Source organism: Eubalaena glacialis, chromosome 8, assembly GCF_028564815.1.
Source record: "Eubalaena glacialis isolate mEubGla1 chromosome 8, mEubGla1.1.hap2.+ XY, whole genome shotgun sequence".
In the NCBI taxonomy this organism is placed as follows: domain Eukaryota; kingdom Metazoa; phylum Chordata; class Mammalia; order Artiodactyla; family Balaenidae; genus Eubalaena; species Eubalaena glacialis.
In genome coordinates, this window is record NC_083723.1 from 55,192,002 (window position 1) to 55,214,202 (window position 22,201).

General features: G+C 37.9%; 1 protein-coding gene across 1 annotated transcript; it reads left to right on the forward strand.

Moving 5' to 3' along the window:
- The first annotated feature begins 588 nt into the window (after positions 1-588).
- POLR1F (RNA polymerase I subunit F) lies at positions 589-21,953 on the forward strand. The gene is made up of 4 exons (XM_061197711.1): positions 589-880; positions 5,467-5,608; positions 18,271-18,479; positions 19,798-21,953. Exons 1-4 carry the CDS (start codon positions 627-629, stop codon positions 20,186-20,188), a joined length of 996 nt encoding a protein of 331 aa, XP_061053694.1. The 5' UTR covers positions 589-626; the 3' UTR covers positions 20,189-21,953.
- Positions 21,954-22,201: the final 248 nt, after the last annotated feature.

The window sequence follows — 22,201 nt, forward strand, 5'->3', positions numbered from 1 at the left end:
GGGTCCCACAGGCCTTGGGGCTGATGTGATGTTTGGGGGTACAAGAGAGGCCCTTGGGATGACAGACTGAGCCATTTGGAAAGTGGTGGTACGATTTCCTGAATTAGTGATACACAGTGAGAAGAGAAGCCGGGCTGGAGAGGGATGATGGTTTCGTTTTCAGAAGTGTTACATCTGAGGCATCTGGGCTGTTTTTCAGGATTGGGTTCTCTGCACAAAATATATTCCATAAATATTTTAAAATTTATGTATTGTACCGTCCAAGCTTGTAAACCTACCAAACCCCCTTACTACTGGATATGATCAAAGTGTGAACCCCTAATAAATCGACGTTCTAAATCCAATGAGGACGTAGCGAAAATACGGGTTTGCGCTGTCTTAAGCGACGGGGGCGATGGTTGGCCTTTGAGCATGCTCAATGCTTAACCACAGGCTCCTAGCTCCACAGGCGTCCAAGTGCGAAAAAGCGGTTGCCCCCTGCTGGTCAGAACTGAGTACTTCAGCGCCAGGAGAGGAAATTTCCTAGGGGCGTGGTAGCTGGTGGATGACGTAGAAACCCGGCGTCCGGAGAGAGGCGGTTATTGACTGCGTAAGCAGTGCGTGCCGTGGGAAATCTGACCAGCCGCATGGCTGCGGGTTGCTCAGCGTCTCCGCGGCCGAAGGCGGCCTCAGAAGGGCCGGTGGTGGGACCGGCCGGCGTCTTGCCTTGCCTAGAATTGCCTACCTACGCGGCCGCTTGTGCACTCGTGAATAGCCGCTACTCCTGCCTGGTGGGGGGGCCGCACCGAAGACACATCGCACTGTCGCCGCGCTACCTTAACAGGAAACGCACCGGTATCCGAGAACAGCTCGATGCCGAGCTCCTGCGCTATTCCGAGAGGTACCAGTCTCTTATACTTTTCTTTCCCAGAGCGGACAACGTCATAACGTTGCTTACTGCTCCTTCTTTGGGGCACGGGAGGGGGCAGCGGGTGGACGTCCAAATGGCGCAGCAGAAAAGGGGCGAATGGGAGGTCGCACCGGCCTCGGCGAGCTTACCCCGAGGCATTCTGGAGTGGCAGTCCACCTCGAGAGGCTAGTGCCTCCCTGGTCAAGATCTGTACAGAGTCCCTTTCATAGGCAAAAAAGAAAACGTTAAGGTGAAATGAATTGTGTCGGCGGAAGGGGTGAAGAAGCTCGCTCCACGAGAGGTAGAGGTAAGAATAGACCAGGGGTCTGGAGACCGGTTAGTTCTGTATGTTTTCTCATTTGACAGTGTGGAATGCAGTACTTCAAAAGATTCTCTCTCACTGTATAGAAAGTTATACATGAAGCATTAATACTTCGTTTAGTCGTTTATTTATAAACCACGAAGGGCGGTTTTTATTGTTTTGGCCCTGGTACTTTCCCTGGGTTCTTTTCTCTTGGACCTGATCAGGGATGAGAGAAATACTATTACTTTGTTTCCTTTTTAAGAGTAGGAAAAGGAAAGCCTATTGCTCTTGAAGGTGAAAAAAACCTTTTGATGCATTTAAAGTAAGATATTCGAAAATCACTTGAAAACTCTTAGAATTACAAGCGTGGAGGGTCAAGGGGAGGGGGCAGATATACCTTAATATTCCTCTAGACCACTTAGCTGGAAAGTAAGGATTATAAAACTAGAGTGAGTGGATTCCCTGGGGATTCATTATTACCCTTCAGGAATTTAATGAACCCATGGAAATTGCAGTTTTCCTATGTCAGTTTTCTTGGGTAAAGCATCCAAGGTTTTCACTACTTTCTCCAGGGATCCTGAACACTACACAGGTTAAGCATCTAGAATTTGCAGCTTCCTCCGAGCACCAGCACACACTTGTGTGTCTATTTTGTATACTAGAGACTTGGGATATAAAACAAAACAAAACAAAAACAAGATCCCTGTTTCAAGGAGCTTTCAGCGCTAGTAAAGATATAGATGTAAGCCAGATAAATCAATGAAATATTAAAATTTGACAGAAATCTAAATTAAGTTATAGTAAGAAGAAGTGAATTGGATCTTAGGACCTTTGAGAACAACTTGATAGGAGGAGGGTACTTTTGAGATAGCAGCATTCTGGGCAGAAAGAGTGGCATAAACAAATGGATAGTAGTTGTGAAGTAGAATACTTTGCCCAGATAATTGTAAGCACTTTATAACTGAAGTAAAGTTTATATCAGGGGAAAGACATTGGGTACAGCTGGAGAGGAGGGCAGTGGCTCAAAGATGGGGTGGAGGATAATTCAGAAAGGATGGCCATTTTGCTCTTCCCTTCCTGCCTTTGCCAGGTGTTTTTTGTTTGTTTTTTCTGTTTGCTTAAGCAGGAAGCAGGGTTACCACTTTGTCCTCTCAATAACCTCCAACTCTGAAACTTGGCACACTCTTGAGACAGTGGTACCTGTGATGTCTGGGACATAAGCAGATTTGCAGTTTAAGAAACCACGTGATAGCATTATGTGATGGTTTAAGGAGGGTGAGACAGTAAATATGAAGAAAAATTAAGAGCTTGTTATACTTGTCCAAGAGAAAATTGATTAGAGAGGATGCATTTGGGAGATTTAAGGATATGTAAGGTGGTCATAAAATCTGGAAACATAGACAGATGTTTGATCTGTAGCTAATTAATGCCTCCACTTTGACAGGCTAGAGGAATAGGAACCATTACACCAGAGAGATGAGGAACTGACTGGATAATGATAATTTCTGTAACTGAATTGGACAGTGTGACCATGTGGCCTAAGTTGCACTCTGAACAGATCTGAACTCCCCACCCTACCCCCATTATTTTTGGGGTGTGCTTAAAAACTCCAGTTTATTCTGTGCAAATGGGGCACCATACATTAAACTGTGCATTAATAATGAGGGACAAAACATTGAATATATCAAGAATTGTAGTATCGATCCACCACTTATCATATATAGTTTATGTTTCCAGACTTTGCGGCCATCTGATACGATCAGGAGGACATGCTTCTCTTTGTTTAAGAAATAAGGAAAAGGGGAGAATTGAGAATGGCTCTCATATTAGTTATCTCAACAGCATCCCCTACGTGACACACTATCCACCTTTTTTTCCCCAGTGACAGAATTTTTTAAAGATAATACCATTTCAGTTTTGAAAAGTCTGCTTAGAGAAAATGAGTAGTTTTCCAAAATCACATTACAATTTCTAAGTTATATCTTTGAGAGGTCATTAAGAAAAAAAAATTCTTATCCCTTTTGTATATGACAGCTCTTGAGTTATTTGAAGGTGGCAAATATGTTCCCTCCCAGTAGTTCCAGAAAAGTCTTAAGTGTGCATGCAGTCTAATCATCCCTTACACTTGATTTAATTGTTTTCTAAATATCTCAAGTGAGGCTACCACTCTGCCCTGAAACCTACTTAGGATGGTTTCAGAAAAGCAAAGGTAAAAGAGGGAAAGATATAATGTTGAGGTGTCTGTCTCTGTCTGATGATTTCTAGTAAATTTTATGCAGTGAGTTGCTTCCCAGAAGGTTTGCTGGATTTACACAAATTCTTTTGGGTTTAGGCTCTATGGTCACATTCCCTAGTCAGCAGTTCTGAACCCTGCAGAACTCAGTACGCCCTCTTATAAGAAATATTTTGCAGTACTACCTTTACTGTCATTGGAAACACACTTTAGTGTACTGAAATGAAACTTAAAGATAGTATAATCTACCTACACAATTGAAAAAACGTTCATATAGTGCTCTAATACAATACAATAAAATGTATTTCAGTGTGGTAATGCTCAAGCATGACTACCTGGAAAGAATAAAGCCTCCTTAACCTATACCTTGAATCATTGTGAATGTATCAGTTGCAAATGTAGATTGGTGCAGGGATCTTGAGTTGACAACTCACATAACATGCAGTGTCTATAGTGGTAAAATGCTATTCTGAAATAATGTGTACATTCTCAGTAAAGTTCCATGCAAAACAATCTACTCTTGAATTTATATATTAGTTATATTCCTGGAAATTTTAATTTATATTGAAACCATGCAAAGATTTTATGTTCATACACACACACACGCATATATGTATATAGTTAGGTACTATGACCGACTGTTTATAAATGTTTATAAAATGAGGTTTGTCCGCTCATTTAAATCATGTAGAGCTAGGGACAGTTTTCATTGTGTAGGACTGTTTTGTACATGGCAGAATGTTTCCCATCCCTGGCCTTTGCAGTGTGACAACTATGATTAGTACCACAAACTCCCAAATGCCCCTTAGGGGACAACAGTTTTTCCCACTTGAAACTCTTTAATTGTTGATTAGGGGAAACAGAGTGTTAATTTTGTTTTTCTTTCTCATGTGGCGGTTACTTTTTTTTTTAACCCCTCCTTTCTGTTTTCTGGGCCCCTAATATTCTCTTTGTGATGGTATAGTTCCTGCTTAGGAAAGCCACATGCAGAAATTAGTAATTCAAAAGGGTGCTTTCTGGAGTAAGTCTCTGAGTTTATGGATTTCCTAATTTGGTATTTAATTAAGTTCCGTTCCAGTGACTCCTGGCTGTTTTAAACAACTGCTACTAGGTATAAATTCTTACTTTTATTCTCTGTGAACCATTCTAGAAGTTTGAGTTCACCAAAAATGTTCTCTGCTCTCAAAGGCCTTAGACTCCTGTCTGGAATCCAAACATGTAAACAAAGAGGTGAGGGAAATAAGAACAGTGCTCAGAGTCCTATAGGAGTAGAGGCAGCATGATTTCAGCCTTGCCTGGGGGAGTCAGGAAAGTTTTCAGAAACATGTAGGTAGTGGCTGTGGCAGTGAAGCCACCAGCTCAGCCGCCTTAGTAGTTGTAATTTTTTAAGAACTTGGAAATGACATTTGGAAATAGTAGTTGTCCCCTAATCCTGTATGTTTAATCAACATACAGTTTAAAGTGTCAGAATCAGTTCTCAAAAAATGAAATAGTTGTATTTGTTAACATTTTCTTACACTAGCAACAGTTGCAGTTTGGGGATTTTTCTCCATTAAGTCATTGGCTTTAATATTCAGGGGCTTCAGCTTTGACCCTAATACTTCTCTTGCTATATGCCATCTAGTACAGAAATTCGGTAATGGTGGATAACACCAAAATTGCCTTGATTCAGTAATATTCACAGAAATAGACATTTTTCTTGCTAAGTCCCGTTTTTTCCTCTCATTCTAGCATGACTAGAATTCAAATGAATAGCAAATAGGGAAGAAGTGTCAACTTATTGCTCTCGCATAATTGGACATTTTGTTTCTGGCTACCTATCTTGAATAACTGTTTTTAACTTAGCCATTATTTTGGAACCCTTTGGCGAAATTGAACTTCTAAAGTTGTTGCAGACTAATCATATACTATTGTGCTTTTGCCATGGGTGATTATATTAGGAGATGTATACTCTTTGGACTCAGAATATCTAATCAATTAAAAGGGGATAAACAAATATCGTTTTTCTTTTCTTCTTTTTTTTTTTTTTTTTTTTTACAGCCTTTTAGGTGTACCCATTGCTTATGATAACATCAAAGTAGTGGGTGAATTAGGAGATATTTATGATGATCAAGGACACATTCATCTTAACATTGAAGCAGATTTTGTTATTTTCTGCCCTGAACCAGGGCAAAAACTTATGGTATGTATCTTTTTTTTTTCTATCTTTCTTTGTATAGTTATTTAGTTATGTAATTAGGAAAATTTTAAGAGACTGTACACCTTGGAATTCACAAGGATTGCTTTTGTAGGTAACTAAAAATCATTTTTAAGGAAACAATAAAAGTTATTTTCCATCAGTTTAATCTAGGTAAGTTTTTTTAATTTTTATTTTTATTGAAGTATAGTTGATTTACAGCGTTCTGTTAGTTTAAACTGTACAGCAAAGTGATTCAAGTGATATATATTCATATATACATATATATATTCTTCTTCAGACTCTTTTCCATTATAGGTTATTACAAGACATTGAATAAGTTCCCTGTGCTATACAGTAGGTTCTTGTTGTTTATTTTATATATAATAGTGTGTATCTGTTAACCCAACCTCCTAAATTTATCCTCCTTCCCCTTCCCCTTTGGTAACCATAAGTTTGTCCTTTATGTTTGTGAATCTATTTCTGTTCTGTAAATAAGTTTATTTGTATCATTTTTTTAAATTCCACGTGTAAGTGGTATCATATGATACTTGTCCTTCTCTGACTTACTTCACTTAGTATGATAATCTCTAGGTCCATCCATGTTGCTGCAAATGGCATTATTTCATCCTTTTTATGGCTGAGTAATATTCCAGTGTGTGTGTGTGTGTGTGTGTGTGTGTGTGTGTGTGTGTGTGTGTGTACACCACATCTTCTTTATCCATTCTTCTGTCCATGGAAACTTAGGTTGCTTCCATGTCTTGGCTATTGTAAATAGTGCAGCTGTGAACATTGGAAGCATGTATCTTTTAGAATTAGTTTTTGTCTTTTCTGGATATATGCCCAGGAGTGCAATTGCTGGACAATATGGTGACTCTATTTTTAATTTTTTAAGGAACCTCCATACTGTTCTCCACAGTGGCTGCATCAGTTTACATTCCCACCAACAGTGTAGGAGGGTTCCATTTTCTCCACACCCTCTCCAGTATTTATTGTTTGTAGACTTTTTGATGATGGCTGTTCTGAAAGGTGAGGTGATACCTCATTGTGGTTCTGATGTGCATTTCTCTAGTAATTAGTGATGTTGAGCATCTTTTCATCTGTATGTCTTCTTTGGGGAAATGTCTGTTTAGGTCTTCTGCCCATTTTTTGATTGGGTTGTTTGGTTTTTTTGATGCTGAGCTCTATGAGTTCTTTGTATATATTGGAAATTAATCCCTTGTCAGTCACATTGTTTGCAAATATTTTCTCCCGGTCCATAGGTTGTCTTTTCATTTTGTTTATGGTTTCCTTTGCTGTGCAAAAGCTTTTAAGTTTAATTAGATCCCATTTGTTTAGTTTTGCTTTTATTTCCATTACTCTAGGAGATGGATTCAAAAAAATATTGCTGTGTCAAAGAGTGTTCTGCCTATGTTTTACTCCAGGAGTTTTAGAGTATCTGGTCTTACATTTAGATTTTTAATCCATTTTTAGTTTATTTTTGTATGTGGCATTAGAAAATGTTCTAATTTCATTCTTTTACATGTAGCTGTCCAGTTTTCCCAGCACCGCTTACTGAAGAGATTGTCTTTTCTCCATTAAATATTCTTGCCTCCTTTGTCATAGATTAATTGACCATTAAGTGCATGGGTTTACTTCTGGGCTTTCTATCCTGTTCCACTCATCTATGTGTCCTTTTTTGTGCCAGTACCATGCTGTTTTGATGACTGTAGCTTTGTAGTATAGTCTGAAGTCTGGGAGCTTAATTACTCCAGCTCCCTTATTCTTTCTCAAGATTGTTTTGGCTATTTGGGGTTTTTTGTGTTTCCATACAAATTTTAAAATTATTTGTTTTAGTTCTCTGAAACTGCCATCGGTAATTTGATAGCGATTGCATTGAATCTGTAGATTGCCTTGGGTAGTATGGTTATTTTAACAATACTGATTTTTCCAATCCAAGAACACGGTATATCTTTCCATCTGTTTATGCTGTCTTCAATTTCTTTTCAGTTTTTGGAGTACAGGTCTTTTGCCCCCTTTGGTAGGTTTATTTGCAGGTGTTTAATTATTTTTGACATGATGGTTAATGGGATTGTTTCCGTAATTTCTCTTTCTGATAGTTTGTTTTTAGCGTATAGAAATACAACCGATTTCTATATACAGTAAGTCTCCTACACATGAACCTTCAAGTTGCGAACTTTCAAAGATGGAAACATGCATTCCATCAACGTCAGGCGTGAGTGAAATCACAGCTTGCCTTCTGTCTCCTCTTGCTGACGATCCTTCAGCTCTACCATCTCCCACCTCCTCTCCCTCCTCCAGTCAGTAACTCTTCTTGCCTCTTCACTTGATGCCAGCCCTGGTATGCCAGCTGTTGTACTGTACTACTGTACTTTTTAAGGTATTGTACTGTAAGATTAAAAATGTTTTATTTTTTTGTTTGTTTTTTATGTATTATTTGTGTGAAAAGTATTATATACCTATTACAGTACAGTAATGTACAGCCGATTGTGTTAGTTGGGTACCTAGGCTAACTTTGTTGGACTTACAAACAAATTGGACTTATAAATATGTTCTCAGAATGGAACTCGTTCAAATGTAGGGGACTAACTGTATTAATTTTGAATCCTGCAACTTTACCAAATTCATTGATGAGCTCTACTTGGTTTTTGGTGGCGTCTTTAGGATTTTCTATGTATAGTATCATGATCCGCAAACAGTGACAGTTTTACTTCTTCCTTTCCAATTTGGATTCCTTTTCTTTCTTTTTCTTCTATGATTGCTGTGATAAGACTTCCAAAACTATGTTGAATAAAAGTGCTGAAAGTGCTCATCTTTGCCTTGTTCCTGAACTTAGAGGGAATACTTTCAGCTTTTCACCACTGAGCTTGATATTAGCTGTCGGTTTGTCATACATGGCCTTTACTATGTTGACATATGTTCCCTCTATGCCCACTTTCTGGAGCGTTTTTACTGTAAATAGATGTTAAATTTTATCAAAAGCTTTTTCTGCTTTTATTGAGATGATCATATGATTTTTACTCTTCACTTTGTTGATGTGTTATATCACATTGATTGATTTGCGTATTTTGAAGAATCCTTGCATCCCTGGGATAAATCCCACTTGATCATGGTGTATGATCATTTTAATGTATTTTTGGATTTTGTTTGCTAGTATTTTGTTGAGTATTTTTGCATCTATGTTCATCAGTGATATTGGCCTGTAATTTTTCTTTTTTGGTATCTTTGTCTGGCTTTGGTATCAGGGTGATGGTGGCCTTATAGAATGAGCTTGGGAGTGTTCCTTCCTCTGCAATTTTTTAGAATAATTTCAGAAGGATGGGTGTTAACTGTTCTCTAAATGTTTGATAGAAATCACCTGTGAAGCCATCTGGTCCTGGACTTTTGTTTGGGGGAAGTTTTTAAATCACTGTTTCAATTTCAGTACTTCTGATTAGTCTGTTCAATTTTCTTTTCTTCCTGGTTCAGTTGTATCTTTCTAAGAATTTCTCCATTTCTTCTAGGTTGTCCATTTTATTGGTGTATAGTTGTTTTGTTGTAGTCTTTTATTATCCTTTGTATTTCTGTGGTGTCAGGTGCAACTTCTCTTTCATTTCTAACTTTATTTTTTTTTTTTTTTTTTTTTTTTTTTTTTTTTTTTTTAGAAATTCATTTGACAATTTTTTTTTTTTTTTTAATAGTAATCTTTTTTTATTTATCTATTTATTTTTATATTTATTTTTGGCTGCGTTGGGTCTTCATTTCGTGCGAGGGCTTTCTCTAGTTGCGGCAAGCGGGGGCCACTCTTCATCGCGGTGCGCGGGCCTCTCACCGTCGCGGCCTCTCCCGTTGCGGAGCACAGGCTCCAGACGCGCAGGCTCAGCAGTTGTGGCTCACGGGCCTAGCCGCTCCGCGGCATGTGGGATCCTCCCAGACCAGGGCTCGAACCCGTGTCCCCCGCACCGGCAGGCAGACTCTCAACCACTGCGCCACCAGGGAAGCCCTCTAACTTTATTGATTTGAGTCCTCTCCTTTTTTTCTTGACGAGTCTGGCTAAACTTTTATCAATTTTCTTTATCTTTTCAAAGAAATAACTTTTAGTTGCATTGATCTTTTCAATTTTTTTGTTTATTTCATTTATTTCTGCTCTGATCTTTTGATTTCTTTCCTTCTACTAACTTTGGGTTTTGTTTGTTCTTCTTTCTTTCATTGTTTTAGGTGTAAGGTTAGGTTGTTTATTTGGGATTGTTCTTGTTTCCTCAGGTAAGATTGTATTGCTGTAAACTTCCCTCTTAGAACCGCTTTTGCTGCGTCCCAAAGGTTTTGGACCATCGTGTTTTCGTTGTCATTTGTCTCTAGGTGTTTTTTGATTTCCTCTTTGATTTCCTCAGTGTTCCATTGGTTTAGTAATATATTGTTTAGCATCCACATGTTTGTGTTTTTTACAGTTTATTTCCTGTGGTTGATTTTTAATCGCATAGCGTTGTGGTCAGAAAAGATGCTTGATATGATTTCAGTTTTCTTAAATTGACTGAGGTATGTATTGTGGCCCCAGATGTGATCTATCCTGGAGAATGTTCCATGTGCACTTGAGAAGAAAGTGTATTTTGGTGCTTTCAGATGGAGTGTTCTAAAAATAGCAATTAAGTCCATCTTTGTGTCATTTAAGGCCTGTGTTTCTGTATTGATTTTCTGTCTGGATGATCTGCCCATTGATGAAAGTAGGGTGTTAAAGTCCCCCACTGTTATTGTGTTAATGTTGGTTTCTCCTTTTATGTCTGTTAGCATTTGCCTTATATACTGAGGTGCTCCTATGTTGGGTGCATATATATTTACAATTGTTATATCTTCTTCTTTGATTGTTCCCTTGATCGTTACGTAGTTTCTTTCTTTGTCTCTTGTACCATTCTTTATTTTAAAGTCTATTTTGTTTGATGTAAGTATTGCTACTCCAGCTTTCTTTTGATTTCCATTTGCATCGAATGCCTTTCTCCATCCCCTCACATTCAGTCTGTATGTGTCCCTAGATGTGAAGTAGATCTCTTGTAGACAGCATATATACAGGTCTTGTTTTTGTATCCATTGAGCAAGTCTATGTCTTTTGTTGGAAGAGTTTATTTACATTTAAGGGAATTATCAATACAAATGTTTTTATTGCCATTTTGTTAATTGTTTTGGATTTGTTTTTTAAGGTCTTTTTTCTTCCCTTCCTCTTTTGTTCTCTACTCTGGTGATTTGATGTCTATCTTTAATGATGTGTTTGGATTGCTTTTTTTGTGTATCTATTATAGATTATTAGTTTGTGGTTCCCATGAGGTTTTGATACAGAAGTCCATATATGTACAAGATTGTTTGAAGTTGCTGATCTTTTAATTTCCAATATCCTGCATTTGTACTTTCCTCTTCTCACGATTGCTGGTTTGTGTGTGGACGATTTCCTGCTTTTACTTTATGTTTGCCTTTACTGGTGACCTTCCCCATTTGTAATTTTCTTGATTCTAGTTGTGGCCTTTTCTTTTCCACCTAGAGAAGTTCCTTCAGGATTTGTTATAATGCTTGTTTGGTGGTGCTGAAATCTCTTAGTTTTTGCTTGTCTGTAATACTTGATTTCTCTGTCAAATGTGAACAAGAGCCTTGCTGGGTAGAGTATTCCTTGTTTTAAATTTTTCCCTTTCATTAGTTTAAATGTATTGCGCCTCTCCCTTCTGGTCTGCAGAGTTTCTGTTGAAAAATCAGCTGATAAACTTACGGGGGTTCCCTTATATGTTATTTGTTGCTTTTCTCTTGTTTTAATATTTTTTCTTTGTCTTTAATTTTTGTCAGTCTGGTTAATATGTGTCTTGGTGTGTTCCTCCTTGGGTTTATCTTGTATGGGACTCTGTGCTTCCTGGACTTGAGTGTTTCCTTTCTCACGTTAGAGAAGTTTTTGGCTATAATCTCTTCACATATTTTCTCAGGCCCTTTCTCTCTCTTCTCCTTCTGGGACCCATATAATGCAAATGGTGGTGCATTTAATGTTGCCTCAGAGGTCTCTGACACTGTCCTCATTTCTTTTCATTCTTTTTTCTTTAGTCTGTTCCATGGCAGTGATTTCCACCATTCTGTCTTTGAGCTAACTTATTTGTTCTTCCTGCTTCAGTTATTCTGCTATTGATTCTTCTACTGTATCTTTCATTCCAGTTATTGTATTGTTCATCTGTTTGTCCTTTAAAAACACCTCATGCAACTTCTTGGTCTGTGCTGCCATTTTTTCCCCCAAGATCTTAGATTATCTTTACTATCATTACTTTAAATTCTTTTTCAGGTAAGTTGCCTATCTCCACTTCATTTAGTTGTTCTTGTAGGTTTTTATCTTGTTCCTTCATCTGGAACGTATTTCTTTGCCATCTCATTTTGTGTAACTTTGTGTTTGTGGTCTCCTTTCCGCTGGCTGGAGGATCATAGCTCCTCTTGCTTCTGGTGTCTGCCCTCCTGTTGGTGACGCTGGTCCTGAGGCTTGTGCGGGCTTCTCGGTGGAAGGTACTGGTGCTTGCCCACTGATGGGTGGAGCTGGGTCTTGTCCATCTGGTGGGCAGGGCCATGTCAAGGGGTGTGTTTATAGGTGGCTGTGAGCTCAGTGTGGCTTTAAGTACCCTGTCTGCTGATGGGTGGGGCTGTTTTCCTATCCTGCTGGTTGTTTGGCCTGAGGCTTTTCATCACTGGAGCCTGCAGGCTGTTGGGTAGGGCCAGGTCTTGATGCCAAAATGGCAACCTTTAGGAGAGCTCACACTGATCAGTATTCTCTGGGGCCTCTGCCACCAGTGTTCTTGCCCCCGCCATGAGCCACAGCTGACCCCCACCTCCCCCACCAGAAATCCTCCAAGACCCATAGGTAGTACGGCCCCGGCTCCTATGGAGTTACTGCATTATGCTGAGTCCCAGTGTATGTGAAGCCTTGTGTGCGCCCTCCATGAGTGGAGTCTGTTTCCCCCAGTCCTGTGGCGCTCCTACACTCAAGCCCCACTGGCTTTCAAAGCCAAGTGCTTTTAGGGATTCCTTCTCCTGATGCCAGACCCTCTGGCTGGGGAGCCTGACATGGGGCTCACTCTTGTGAGAGAACCTTTGCAATATAATTAATTTTCCAGTTTGTGGGTTGCCCATCTGGTGGGTGTGGGATTTGATTATGTCGCAAAAACGCCCCTCCTACCGTCTCACTTTGTTTTCTTCTTTGTCTTTGAATATAAAATATCTCTTTTGGTGGGTTCCAGTCTTCTTTATCGATGATTGTTCAGCAGTTAGTTGTGATTTTGGTGTTTCTGCAAGAGGAGGTTAGCTCAAGTCCGTCTACTCTGCTGTGTTTTCTGGAATTGAGAAGCTGCTTTTAGTTTGGATGCTTGCTGTCTCTTTCCTCAGTGTGTGCTTGCCATTATCCCCTTGATATGGGGTGTGTAGGTACAGCCTTCCTTACATGTTCCCCGGACAGTAGGGGCAGCACATGGCACCTGGTGAAAGGTCTTGTGTGGGTGGCCGCTCTCCACTCCTGGGACACCGGGGGCAGGGCGTGTTGCCTGCTGTTGGGTCTCGTATGGATGGCTGTTCTCACGCCCTCCTGGGACAGCAGGGGCAGGGCCTAGCACCTGCTCATGGGTGTTCTATGGGCAACTACTCTCCACACCCTCCTGGGACAGTGGGGGCTGTGCTTGATACCTGTTCATGAGTCTCGTATGGGCTGGTGCTATCTGCGCACTCCCGGGACAGCAGGGGCAGAGCTTCTTGCCCGCTTGAAGGGTCTCGTATGGGTGGCTGCTCTCCATGCACTCCTGGGACTGGGACAGGGCAGGGCCTGGCGCCTGCTTGCGGGTCTTTTAGCGGCGGTCCATGCCAGCCTCAGGAGCCTGCCATGGTGGCAGTGACTCAGCACACCGCTGGAGCTCCAGTAGCGGTGTCCTGTTGTCTGGGAGCACTCACAGGGGAAAGAAACTCGTGGTGGTCCTAGTCCTTTCCCTGGGTCTGACCTCTGAAGCCTGAGCTTCAGCACCCAGCCCCCACCCACACCAACAGAGGAGTGTCTCAGGCTGGGGAATGCAGTGTGGCAGTGCTGATCTTCTGTGCATGTTATTCTCTGTTTTGCCTTCCGCACACCAGTTGCTGCGCTCTCCTCTTAGGCTATGAAGCTACCCCTCCATACATTCTGATCTCCCTGTTGGTGAGGAGACTTCCCAGGGTGTGGGAACCTTTCCTCCTTCACAGCTCCTTCTTTGGGGTACAGGACCCATTGCAATTCCTTCTTTTTCATTTTCCTTTTATCCTACCCGGCTATGGGGAGGTTTTCTTGTGATCGGAAGTCTGAGGTCTTATTTTGGCGTTTAGTAGATGTTCTATGTGAATCGTTCCACTAGTAGATGTATTTTTAATATTTTTGTGGGAGAAGGTGAGCTCCATGTCATACTCCTCTGCCATCCTGATCCCCTCCAGCCAGTCTGTGAACTTTGGTTGGCGCATTTAGTCCATTTACATTTAAGGTAATTACCAATATGTATGTTGTTATTGCCATTTTTTAAAATTGTTTTAGACTTGTTTTTGTAGGTCTTATTTTTTTCCCCTTTTTAAATTTTATTCTCTTGTGAGTGGGTGATTATCTTTAGTGTTATGTTTGGATTCCTTTTGTTTTTCGTGTGTGTATATCTATTATAGATTTTCGGTTGTGGTTACCATGAGGTTTTTGTAGAGCAGTCTATATATATGTTTATATATATATATAAAACACATATATATATATGTGATTGCTTTTAAGGTGTTAATCTCTTAATTTCAAATGCATTTTAAATGCCCTGCATTTGTACTCTTCTCCTGTCATGATTACTATTTTTGATACCATGTTTTACATCTAATTGTTTTGTTTCCCTTAATTGCTTACTGTGGATGTAGGTGATTTTTACCACTTTAGTGTTTTCCCCTCCCTACTAGCTTTGAATGTGGGTGATTTCCTACCTTTACTATGTTTGCTTTTACTGGTGAGTTTTTGCATTTGGTAATTTCCTTGTTTCTAGTTGTGGCATTTTCTTTTTTGCCTGGAGAAGTTCTTTTAACATTTGTTGTAAAGCTCATGTTGTGGTGCTTAATTCTTTTAGCTGTTGCTTATCTGTGAAGGTTTTAACTTCTCCATCAAATCTTATGAGACCCTTGCTGGGTAGAGTATTTATTCTTGGTTGTAGGTTTTTCCCTTTCATCACTTTAAATATATATATCTTGCTACTCCCTTCTGGCTTGTGGAGTTTCTGCTGAAATATTAGCTGGTAGCCTTATGGGAGTTACCTTGTAGGTTATCTGTTGCTTTTCAGTGTGTCTTGGCATGTTCTTTGAGTTCATCCTGTATGGGACTCTGCACTTCCTGGACTTGAGTGCCTCTTTCCTTTCCCAGGTTAGGGAAGTTTTCAGCTATTATCTCTTCAAATATTTTCTCAGGCCCTTTCTCTCTTAACCTTCTGTGTCCCCTATCATGTGAATCTTACTGCACTTGATATTGTCCTAGAGGTGTCTTAAACAATGTCCTCATTTTTTTTCATTCTTTTTTCTTTTTTCTGTTCAGTGGCAGTCTAGGCAAGTTTTTAAACTCCATGCTACTAAAACTGACATGCATGTACAGAGTATATGCCCCATCCAATTTATTCTCTGTATACCATCAGAATGATTTTAAAGGGTTAAAAAAATTTTTTTATGATTTTATAACTTCTCAAATATATACAAGTATAGTTTGTTTATATAGGATTCAGATGGTATAGCAATATATAAAACTGGAGTTGCAAATCCAAATAGCTGTGGGACCAGGCAGGTAATGGAAATGAATGATAGGGGTCAGGGCATCCATACTGTGCTGTGGAAATGAAGGGCCTGTGGGGAAGGTCTTTCAGTTTTGTTTTTTTTTTTTAAGAGAAGGTGAAAATGCAGAAATTGATGTGAAATCTACTGAAATGTATACATTTATCCACATCACTTGATCCTTTCCCACCAGCAGTTCTCTGTGTTCATATGTACTTGTATATATATGTATTTTTTCCTTTAACTAAAATAAATGTCTAGAGGAATTGTTTAGTCCATGAGAACTGTTAACTAGCCCTTGATACTGTTAATTAAAATGTAGGTCAGATTTCACTATAACAAAATTGCAAGGCCTTTCTAATTTAAAAATGTTTTTCAATGTCATTTGAACTGCTAGAAATAGTACCCTCGCCCTCCAAACTGGGATCCTATAACCTCCATACTATTAAAGTTGGTGGTAGATTTGTACTTTAAAATTCCCAAATTAAACTGTCATCTGCTTTTTGTAAATTATCATAAATGTAAATATGTGCATGGAAATAACATTCAAATTGTACAGAAAGTGAAATGAAGTTTAATTATCCCTTTTACTCTAGCCCCTACAATAAGATCCAGTCCTCAAATACATTTGACCATTTTTTTTTCCATTTAATATGAGATATAGTTTACATACAATATAATGTATCAGGTTTAATTTACATACAGTAAAGTGCAATAGATCATCCTGTGCAGCTCAGTGAATTTTGACAAGTGCATATACCATTCTCTCTCCTTAGAAGTGACTCTCATGCCCTTTCCTGGTCAACCCCCTTTATCCTAGATACAAACACTATTCTGATTTCATTATCATAAATTAGTTTCACTTGTTCTGTAATTCCTTATTAGTGGAATTTTTCATTATACACTCACAGTCTGGCCTCTTCTGGTCATGTTTTTGAGTAATAGCCATGCTATTGGGTATATTGGTGGATTTTGTCTTCTAATTGTCCATGGTATTCAGTTATATGAGTATATATGTACTTTGATTATCAATTTGATTATCCATCCTCATTGATGGACATTTGGGTTGTTTCCAGTCTGGACCTGTTATGAACAGAGCTATTGTGAACATGTATTTTCATTTCTCCTAAGTAGAAACTTGAAGCAGTATTGCTAGGTCACAGGGTAAACGTGTGTTTAACTTTATGGAGAACTAATTTCCCCTTCAGTACTTCCAGTTGCTCTGCATTCTTGCCAACAATTGGTGTTGTCTTTTGATTTTACTGGTGGGCATATGGTAGTTTTTCCTTACGGTTTTAATTTGTATTTCCCTCATGAGCTCTTTTTCATGTGTTTCGGTAAGAAGGGCCTGTTCAAGTACTTTACCCCTTTTTAACTGGGGTTTTATATTGTTCTTTTCATAGTTTTGATACAAATCCTTTTCAGGTAACTGTATTGTGAGTATTCTTTCCCAGTCTGTGTCTTATTTATTAACTTTTAATGGTATCATTTGACAAGCAGAAGCTTTTAATTTTGATGCAGTCTAATTTATCATACTTTCTAGATCCTATCTAAGAAACTTGGCTACCCCTCAGTTGCAAGGATATTCTTCTATAAGATTCTAGAATTTTTATAGTTTTAGCTTTTCTGTGTAGGTCTGTGATCAATCTTGGTTTTTTGTGTGTAGTACTTCCTAGGTCCTTGAGCTCCATTCTCTTGCCCATATTCAGTGTTCTCAACCCATACATTGAAAAGACTTTCCTTTGCTCATTGAGTATTTTTTAATTGAAAACTTTGTCTTTTGTAACAGTTTTAGAAAAATTGAATGGGAAGTATAGCATTCTCATATACATCACCTCCTTCCACACCCCTCCCCCCCCAAAAAAACTCACATAAACATACTATTTCAGTTATTATTGACATGCATACAGATGTGGTACATTTGTTACAATTGTTGAGCCAATATCAATACATTATTAAAGTCTGTAGTTTACAGTAGAGTTCACTCTTTGTATTGTACATTCTATGAGTTTTGACAAAGGTATAATGACATGTATCCAACATTACAGTATCCTATGGAATAATTGGTCACTCCTCTAAAAATCCTCTGTGCTCTACCTATTCATTGCTCCCTCCCTCCCTTGGAAACCATGGCAACTACTTTTTTTTTTAACTGTCTCCATAGTTTTGCCTTTTCCAGAATGTCATATAGTGGAATCACAGAGTATGTAACCTTTTCAGATTGGCTTCTTTCATGTACAGATAATGTGTTTAAGGTTCCTCCATGTCTTTTTCTTTGCTTGATAGCTTATTTCTTTTTATTGCTGAATAATATTCTAATGTATAGATGTAGCACAGATTCTTCAGACCATCCAGAAGGTACCATTCTGGACTCCAGACTCCTTATAAGGAGACAAGTAAGTTTTATTCTGTCACATGTGGAAGGAGGTACTGCCATTGAACAACACTGTATATGTGTTAATATTTCTTATAGTTTTATAATTCAAAACATGTGATTTTTAAAAAATGCTTCAGTTTTTCATTCATATGCTTTATATATGTTGATTCCTAGGGGAATAGAAAACTAAGTTTCTTGGAAATTTTAATTTTAACCTTAAAATCATATAGTATTGTTATTTTATTGTTACTTAGTTTTAAAGCTTCTAGTATTGTTATGGTTTAGTTAAAATAGCCATGCTCAAGGTGAGCTTTCTAAAAACTCTACAGTGTTCCTAAAGTGGTATTTTAGTGTAATGTGGTAAGTTTTAAATGAGGATCAACTTTTTCGATATTGAATTATACCATTATTTTGATATTTTCTATTTGAAGATCACTTTGAAGATTGTAAAGTTTGTTTCACCTTTTAACTCTTTGGCTTTCTTCTTGATGTAATATTTTTTCCTTCTTCTCAGGGTACAGTTAATAAAGTGTCTTCCAGCCACATTGGCTGTTTAGTACACGGGTGCTTCAATGCCTCCATTCCTAAACCTGAGCAGATGCCAGCCGAGCAGTGGCAGACTCTGGAGATAAACGTGGGTGATGAACTAGAATTTGAAGTATTTCGTTTAGACTCAGATGCTGCTGGAGTATTCTGCATTCGGGGAAAACTAAATATCGCTAGGTCAGTTCCTAATCACATTATTATCATTTTGATACTTAATCATTTCTATTAATTCTGAATTTAGGGAACATAAGTCCTGCTTTTAAAAAGTTAATTTTTTTACTGGAATATTTGTACTTTCAAACCATAAAGTCAATGTAAATATGAATCATAAGTGCTGTGACAGTGCATTGAATATTCTAAAGCTCTGCATCTAACTTATTAATTCAATTTTTTATTGTCTAGTTTAGTTTGTTGGTAATCTTTTTAAAAGTTGATCCCTGAACTTGAAACTACTAGAAGCTTAATCATATTGCATCACTATTACCCTTTTGTTTTTACACAGTTGAAACAGAAATAATAATTTATTTTATTATTGTCACTATACCAGGTAGATCATTTAATTTCTGTATTTTTCTTGTTTGGAATTCTTGTAAGAATTACTTTGATCCTGAGCCTGGGTTCATGGGAGCCAAGTTAATGGCGGGGGGGGGGGGGGGAACTCTTGGCATCCTGTGTTAGCAACTTTTTCTAGATTCTGCCTTGATAAGGCCTTGATAAGTAACAAGAGTATGGGTTAAAGTTCTAGAGCAGCTGTCCAAAAGAACTTTCTGTGATGATAGAAATGTGCTATATTTGTGCAATATAGCTTGTTGCTCAAGCCTCACTCACTCTTGAGCAACTGAAATGTGACTAGTGTGACTGAGGAAGTGAATTTTTTAAGTTATCTTATTGAAATTTCTTAAATTTAAATAGTTATAGGTGGCTAGTGCTACTGTATGGGACAGCAGTTCTATAGAGAGAGGGCTACTTCATTGATCCTTGTTTTTATAAAATATTCACAACTTTGAAGTCATATTGCTTCAGCATAGGTTAAGAAGAACAATGAACTATTACTTGAAACAAGGATTGAGGTAGTAGATGGGGAACTCCAATACTTTGATAGATACAAGAAGTTTTTTCCTTTTTTTCCTATCAAATGTCACTGGTTTGGCTGATAAGGCTGGGTATGGTGATGTTTAGTGTTCAGTTTGGTTTTCTGAACCAAGCTAAAATTTAGAAGCAATGTTTTTGACAAAAGTTTGTCATTTTTATGTGTGAAACAAACAGTCTGGGAAAAGTACTTGGGAAACAAAAAATTTAACATTTCCAAGACATGTCAATGTGCTGGGAGATAATAGGATAGAATATTTGAAATTTGTGTCCTGGGTATGTTATCTTGTACTACTGTCAGTCATTATTTAGAAAAACCTTAGCATGTAGGGAATATTCTTGATCTTATTTTGTTCTTTCATTTTTGCTTAATGTTCTGTAAATTTTTTAAATTGTTAATTTATAGTTTACAAACCAAGTGCTCTGCAGTTTCTGAAGAAGTAACAGAAACTGGCACTGAAGAAGCTACTGAAAAACCTCGAAAGAAGAAAAAGAAAAAGAAGAAAGACCCAGAGCCATATGAAGTGGAAGGTGGTACCACAGAGCTACCAGATTTTGCAGATGTTACCATGAAGGAAGAGACAGACCTGCCGATTAATAACAATGTGAATGGCCTCTGGGAGGAAGAGCCAAAGAAGAAGAAGAAGAAGAAAAAGCACCAGGACCCTGTTTTCCAAGGCAGTGACTCTAGTGGTTACCAAAGTGACCATAAAAAGAAAAAAAAGAAAAAGCACAGTGAGGAGGCTGAATTTACACCACTTTTGGAACATGCACCTAAAAAGAAAAGGGAAAAGTAATTTTCTTTAGTGCATTTTTAAATACAAGTTGGTTTTTTAAAAATTGATTTACACAAAACAGATGACTGACTAAAGTTTGAACTATGAAATGTTTTGTATTCCAATACTTTGCAAAACAGGGAACATTTGATTAGGAGTTGTTGAGTTTTTGGTGCTAAAATTACAAAACTGATTATTTGGGAAATGCCAGTATTATTAAAGTGCCATTTTACTGTATACAGACTAGAAGGGTAAGAGCTGCCCTCAATCTCAACTCCTTCATTCTTCCAGTGTATACATTCTAAATAAAATGATTTCTACAGTCCACAAAAGGACTTTTAAAATACAATGTTATTTCATACAGAATGAGTTTTGAGCTTGGTTTTTGGTTTTTTTTGTTGTTGTTAGTTAGTTACAGGTTTCACATTTCGTCATGATGTTACATGACTGACGTGCTATTTTGCTTTGTTTAAATTACCAGTTTTAGGATTTCTTTTATCATGGCTACTACAGTATTTCTACTGTTTGTTTAACTTAGAATGGTTTGCCAAAGGAGTTTCTGAAGTTTCCAGAGCTCTTAAGAACCTTGCCACTACTGACTGTGTGGTAGGAAACAATATTCACTATCTCTTCTTCTAGGTGCATGTATGTTGTTTTCCTTTTTCTCTCAGTCTAAGAGGTTGAGGGAGAGGCTGTTTTCTGACACTTGTTCATTTGTGCCTCAACCATTCTGCTTTTGTTGTGTGTTGGAGAGGAGGAGAGTCTGCTGAAGACAGGAAAAATGTGATTCTGACTAGTGAGGAATTTCCCTATTTTTAACATTTGAGTTAAGCTACTAGAAATTATTAGGAAGAGAAAACAGCTATTCACTGCTTTCACTGAGAAAATGTGGAATATGTCTTAACTATTGGAAAACAATGAAGAATGAAATGACAAGCTGGTTCAGCCTGATAATGCAAGGTCGTAATTTAACAGGTATTTGATGATCTGTGTGTAAAACACATTCTACTAAGGTCCAGGGGTATAATGGCAAACAAGGTAGAAATAATTCCTTCCCTCATGGAATGTCATAGGAAAAACAGATGCACATACACAATTTAAGTAAGAAAATACAGAAAATTACTAATTGTGGTAAGTGCTACAAAGAAAAAGAAGATTGTCTACTCACTGTTAGTTGTGATCCATGGCAGCCACTGTCATTGCCATTTATCTAGTATCAGACATAGTACTGGTCTTAGATTGTTTAATGTTTGTTAATGTATGGGTTCCCATAGTAGTAGATCCAAATCTGTAATGATTGATATAGAATATAGAATTTGGAGAGTGGCAGTCATTCACAGTGATTGTCTACAAGCACATGTGCCAGACAGTGGAAATGTGCAGGCCAGTGTCTTTCCTTATCATTAGGTTCATGTGGGTATTTAGCCCTCAAAATGTAGCTAGTCCAAATAGAGATGAGGTATCAGTATAAAGTACACATCAGATTTTGAAGATGTACAAAGAAAGAATGTAAAATATCAATTTTGTATATTGGTGAGATTATAATATTTTGGTACAGTGGGGTAAATAAAATGTTACAATTAAATCAGCTTTTTTCATTTTTTTTAAAAGATTAAAAATTGCATCTGAGGGGCCCACCTTATCTTTGTTTTGGACAGCACTGGTTTAAAGGAAGGATGAATTGGAAAAAGATTTAAAACAAGCTATACCATATTCTCAAGAGTTTAATGTAGTACCATACCCAGAAAATGTCTTATAAATGTCTTATACTTTCTTTAAATTTTTAAATTTAAATACATAATTATAATCATGTCTGACTTAATGTGAAAAATTAATGTTTAGTGAAACAATTCTAAATCCCTTCTGGTAAATACCAAGGAAGCTGTTAAATTAATGCTATTCATGGAAAAATACTTTATGGCTTAGTAAAATACATTCCCGCATATTTATTGTATTTTGCTTCAGTTACTGCTTCTGTTAATCAATGTTGTATTTTAAAATAATTTGCATCTTTGAAGAAAAACGTATGCTGAA